We start from the raw sequence: 5,404 nt of genomic DNA, 5'->3' as shown, positions 1-5,404 counted from the left end.
AACGAAAATAAAACAAAAAAAATCTCCTACCTCATTGTAGGCCTGTTTTTCTTTACCTGGTATGTTATTACCACACTGGTCCTGTATAGATTTTGCCGTTTTCCGTATTTAATAATCTTAAATCTTTTAGAATATAAACCTAGGTATAATTAAAGGTCTTTTTTATCTTGATCATTTGAGTAGATTATAGTTTAGCTCCAGGAGACTAGTTCCAGGGCCGGTATTCCTGATTTAAAAGCGTCAATCCGTTGTATGGAAAGTTTTGCCCGACTTTGGTCTGTGCTGCTGGACTGTCCTTCACCGGAATCACCGAGTCCTCCTGTAATCCGGCTCCCGGAGAGGACGGAAGAACCGTGCTGTCCAACATTTGCCTGTCTGCACACACATAATACGGCACAATAAATAAACTGTTATCAAGCATGTATGGACCTTTTTCTCAAAAAAAAAAAAAAAAAAAACAACAAAACAATCATCTATAAATTGCAAATTGCATTTAAAAAAACATAACAAAACAAAAAAAAAAAAAAAAAAAAAAAAACAATGATACTTTTTTTTAAATTCCCCCATTCTTGGCAATAACGCGTTTGTTCCAAATTAAATAAACAATATTACACAAAAAAATTGTGAAGAGCAAATTTGTCTTTTTTTATTGTCTGTATTATTTTTTCCTTCTTTCCTCACTTTAAATGTGAAACATCGACTCCAATTGACAAAATTTCAAAAAGAGACTTGACTGGTACAGGAAAGACAAACGGGCCTGGCAGGCTCTTACTTTTGTGACTTTTCATGTGGTACTTGAGCTCCTGCTCCTCCTGAAAAGAGGCCCCACACAGCTCACAGGCGTGCGGCTTGTCTCTGGCGTGGGTCCGCCGGACGTGGCTGTCGTGGGCGGCGTGGGAGGCGAAGGCCTTCCCGCAGTGCTTACACTTGAAGGGCCGCTCGCCGGAGTGCTGGCGGATGTGTGTGCGCAGAATACTGGAGGCAGTGAAGGCCTGCACGACAGGAAATGAATAATTATAATAATGATTCTTTACCCTTTATTACATTTACAGTTTTAAATGTCATGGATGAAAGAAGGTGTCTGCAGTTTGCTGAAAGAGTCTGAAAAAAGGAGAATTTCTTTCTGTATGTTATGAACGACAGGAGTCCTCTCTCAGTCGGAAGTGTGTCTTTTAACACACTCCTGTAACAATTATTGGTGCCGTAATGAAAAATAACACATTTTCGGGAGTTTTCGTTTTTTTAAATGAGGATTTTTATGAATCGTCACAAACCGAGTGTGATCTGTGGATTACTTCATGTCCCGGAAAGAGAGAAGGGGGGTCCGATTCAACAACAACCTCCTCCAGGTGCGTTAAAATGGGAACAAAGAGCAGGAAAATAAAAACTTCAGCTCATCCCAGGGCCGTAAATGAAAAGTATAATGTGGACAGAAGGGGGGGGGGGGGGGGGGGTCATCTGGCGATAATTAGCATGTAACTGTCTCGCGGAGCGTGCCGGTCCGCAGGGACAATGATGAGGGCTCACGCCACACGCACCATGAAACTAGGCAGCACTGAATGCCACCGGAAAACTGAAGCTTTCAAAAAAAAAAAAAGAGCAGAAGGAGGCCTGCAGGTCCTGGACAACACTGACAACACTTCCATTAGGAGGACGTTTGAGAGGAAACCAGAGCTGCAGATGTGTCTTCACTTGTTTTGGAGAATTAAACGGTCACAAAAAGTCTTGTGGTTTCTTTTACCCTGACTTTTACTCACATTTTAAAAAATGTCTCGCTTTTTCTTGGTTATTCAAAGACTATTTTGATTGAAATTGAAGCGAAAATGAAAAGTCCTGCTGTGGGAAGAAAAGGCTTCTTACCTTATTACAGTAGACACACTTGTATGGCCTTTCTCCGGAGTGCACACGCATGTGTTTGTTGAGACTGGACGACTGTGAGAAACTCTTCCCACACACAGAGCACTGCAGATTACATGAGCATGATACATTTCTATGAGTGCATTTATATCACTTTATTCAATCATTTCATCCATTATCCTTTTTTTTAAATTAGGAAATATTCTGGTAAATCGAGTAAAGAAAAACACTCTCAGACTTGTTTCGTCCTTTCTAAAAAAAATGTAGACATTGTGCATAGTCAGTGGTTTTTGTAGGAGTGGAGGTCATGGGTGGATTAGTCTGTTTGTCTGTGAGCTTTTAGTCTGTGTCTTTCTAACTTTGTCTGCCGGACTGCGGGGAGCTGTCCGTTCAGCACCAAGACAACGAGCTGCCGTACTTGGTGACGCAATGACGTAAAGGTACGCCGTCATTGTCGCTTCAGTGAGTCCCACAGACGTGCGTACCTTGTGGGGCCTGTGTTTCTCGTGGACGTGCAAGATGTGGATCCTTAATCTGTCTCTCTTCTCAAAAGATCTGTTGCAGAGGTGGCAGGGGAACTTCCGGTCTCCCTGATCCACGCAGCGTGTGTACTTCAGGTGTTTGTCTCTGTAGTATTTGTAGGCGAACACCTTCCCGCATCTGTCACACTTGAAGCCCTCTCCAGCATCTGAGGAAATTTTGGAGAATTTATATTTAGTATGGCCTGGGATGAGGCAAGGTGCTGTTTAAATCAAAGAGAGTCTGACCTTCAGTGGGGGGCGTCACGTTGTTGTCCTCTTTGGGGTCTTTCAGGGTCAGGGGGATACCCAGGAACTGCATGTAGCAGTCTCCATACCAGACCAGCAGCTCCTGGCCTGGTCTGATCTCCTTGCAGGCCTCGTAAAAGATCTGACCCTGGACCTGCACCGCGATCAGGTTCTGCTCCTCCGGGAACCGAGCACATTTCACCAGAGACATCCAGTTCCCTGACCCCCCTCTGCCGTCCACAAAATGACTCAGCCGGCCGTTCTCAAACACCTGGAGGGGCAGAGAGTTTAACCACAAGATGAGGTGTGATTTATTTATTTATTTATCTTGGTTTATTTTGGAAGTACATTGGAAACGCACCTCCCACATCAGCGTGTTGTCGTCGTAGGTCTTCATCTCGCTGGTGTTGACCAGTTTTCCTTGAAAAGGTCCGAAGCGCGTCCCTTTGGAGACGCTGCTCTGGTCCGTGAAGACCCCGCAGTGGGACACATTTCCCCAGGCAGCCTGCACGATGCTCAGACCTGCAGCGAGGAGGGAGAGGGCTCAAACTTACTGCCTGAGCAGCAACACTGCTGAGTGTGATGTCTGCAGTTTGGACATACCCTCTGGAAGTTCAAGTGTTTCTTTGTCCAGGGGCAGAATGTGGGAGTCAGCAGCTAAACAATCACAAATAAGGTGTAACGTTAACAGAGGACGTAATTACTGGCTGCTCTAACTAGATTCATATTATCAATAAAAAGAAACGAGTGTTATTTAATCCTGACATAAAAAAAAACTTAATTTCTCAGAGATCACAAACGAAAACAAAATTACTTAAACCCACCGAAGAATGTAGGAATATTTGAATATTTTCTAACTGAACTAAATATTAAAATTCATTGCTTTGTAATTTGAGTGTGAAATCAGCTGTGTGAAATCAACTCACCTGAGTTTTCGGGCAGAGTCACTCCTGATATGGCGTGACCCACACTGCGCTCATGGCTGCCAGAATAACCGTAGAGCACCATGAACAAGTCGTCCTCACTAAAATTATAGGATGTGCGCAGTTTTCCTGGCGACAGGTCGGCGGCCCTGAGCCGGAACAGGCTCTCTTTGGGCGGGGAGGAGGCGGAGGAGGAGGCGGAGGCCGCGGAGGACCTCTCACTGGAGGGGCTGCTGAAGTCTGAGGACAGCGGCCCGGCGGCGTGCTCGGTCACCACGGCGGCCAGCTCCTCCGGTTTGGAGTACAGAGGGTGTCCGGGCAACATCTGGCTCAGGTACGGGATCCCGGAGGCTCCCAGCATGTGTTCGTGCAGGACCGAGGCGTGGGGCCCGCCTTGGGTGAAAAAACCGGGGGCCCCGCCGTGCAGGCCGAGCGGGTGGGACGTCTGGGCATCAGACACCAGGCGACCGAGCGACTTGAGCGGATGGAGGAGGCTGTGAGTCTGCGGGAAGAAGTCCACGAAGTGATGGGCGCCGGGAAGGGGGGCATGGTAGAAGCCCCGGGCGGGACTGCCCTTCAGCATGCCGGCTTGGTAGCTCTTGTCCTTCAGCACGACCGGGATGGTGGAGAGGGACACCGACATGACAGTCCGGTGGGGGAACAGTGCAATGAAGACGGCGGCGTATCCTTCAGTGAGGGACAGAGAAGAGGTGGGGGGAGTTATAAAAGTTTAATGTAAGTGATCTAAAAACGGAAACATGACATCAGAAGAGGTTAACCACACATGAATTGATTACTTTAATGTTACTTTAGACTTCCAAAGTATAATCCCCTCTTTTATAGGATTATAGGAAATGCATATGCGATAATGTAATAACTAATAGAATAACAGGCTGGAAAACTGATGTCAGGTGTTTGTTAAGAAGATTAGGCTACAATATATATTCATCTAATAACAAAAGGGAAGTTTTCATGATTTGAAAGTCAAACCTATTAAAAACCTGGGCTGCTGCAGATGGGAATATTGGACAAATATTGACCAAAACATGACAATTGCCAAATAAAGAAAAAGCAATCCGCAGTGAACGTGGACAGCCGATTTTGCAATATTTCCAGCTGAGAGGACACACAACAGACACACATCAGAGGCTCATCAGCGGCTGGAACATGCAGTGTTTTAGGAAGCAGCAGTCAGCCAGTAAATAGAAAGACAAACCAGGGTCATGACACTAATTAAGGAAGAGTCGGCCGGAGCAGAGGTCAACATTAATGAAGCTTTTAATGGACCGCTCAATCATTAACAAAAAGAAAGAGAAAGAAAGCAGCAGGGCAAAATGTGGGCCGGAGGAATTATCTGAATTCAGCTGAAAAGAAATAAAAACCCGACTGTCATCTGAACTCTAGAGATGCTCAAAGAATACACAGATGGGTCTGTTACACAGAATGGATCTCTATGAATTTAGTTACTATATAAATGTGCAAGAAAGATAATTTGCTTACCTGTAAATATCCAGAAGAGATGATTCAGATTCAGAGTGAAGGCATGTCCACAGGATTATATCAGGATGTGCTGCAGGAACTTGTGTGTCGGTCAGTGGTCATCTGAGGGCATCTCTACTGTAGACAGGCAGGTCTGCTGGAGATGCTGCCCTGCAGCTTCCTCCTATTGGCCGGGAAGCAGCTCGACCTCATGCATCTCAATGCCCCATAGGAATACATTTACTGTGGGACAACCCACCGTTAACTTCCCCACACAGCCTGCTTTCGCTGCCACACAGAGAGGCTGCATGTTGGGGCCCTCCCCACCCCATTACACTGGAAGATGGTATCTTGACGGGCCCCCAGTGGAGTATAGGT

General features: G+C 45.9%; 1 protein-coding gene across 1 annotated transcript; it reads right to left on the bottom strand.

The window, feature by feature from the left end:
• Nucleotides 1-205: 205 nt before the first annotated feature.
• prdm14 (PR domain containing 14) lies at nucleotides 206-4,190 on the bottom strand. The gene is made up of 8 exons (XM_029529522.1): nucleotides 3,551-4,190; nucleotides 3,228-3,281; nucleotides 2,986-3,146; nucleotides 2,625-2,895; nucleotides 2,343-2,545; nucleotides 1,861-1,962; nucleotides 773-992; nucleotides 206-375 (listed from the first exon to the last, which is right to left on the bottom strand). The coding sequence occupies exons 1-8, from the start codon at nucleotides 4,188-4,190 to the stop codon at nucleotides 206-208; spliced, it is 1,821 nt and encodes a 606-aa protein (XP_029385382.1).
• Between the last annotated feature and the right edge of the window lie 1,214 nt (nucleotides 4,191-5,404).

Source organism: Echeneis naucrates, chromosome 20 (assembly GCF_900963305.1).
Source record: "Echeneis naucrates chromosome 20, fEcheNa1.1, whole genome shotgun sequence".
NCBI classification, from domain to species: domain Eukaryota; kingdom Metazoa; phylum Chordata; class Actinopteri; order Carangiformes; family Echeneidae; genus Echeneis; species Echeneis naucrates.
This window is presented reverse-complemented; position numbering and strand designations above follow the sequence as displayed.

Bases quoted from the DNA above. Each gene is read 5' to 3' on its own strand.
- prdm14 (XM_029529522.1), bottom strand. From the start codon at position 4,190: ATGTCGGTGTCCCTCTCCACCATCCCGGTCGTGCTGAAGGACAAGAGC. The intron at 2,896-2,985 runs GTGCGTTTCCAA...CTGCCCCTCCAG, and splicing joins ACAACACGCTGATGTGGGAG to GTGTTTGAGAACGGCCGGCT. The intron at 993-1,860 runs GTAAGAAGCCTT...CCTGTCGTGCAG, and splicing joins AGTGTGTCTACTGTAATAAG to GCCTTCACTGCCTCCAGTAT.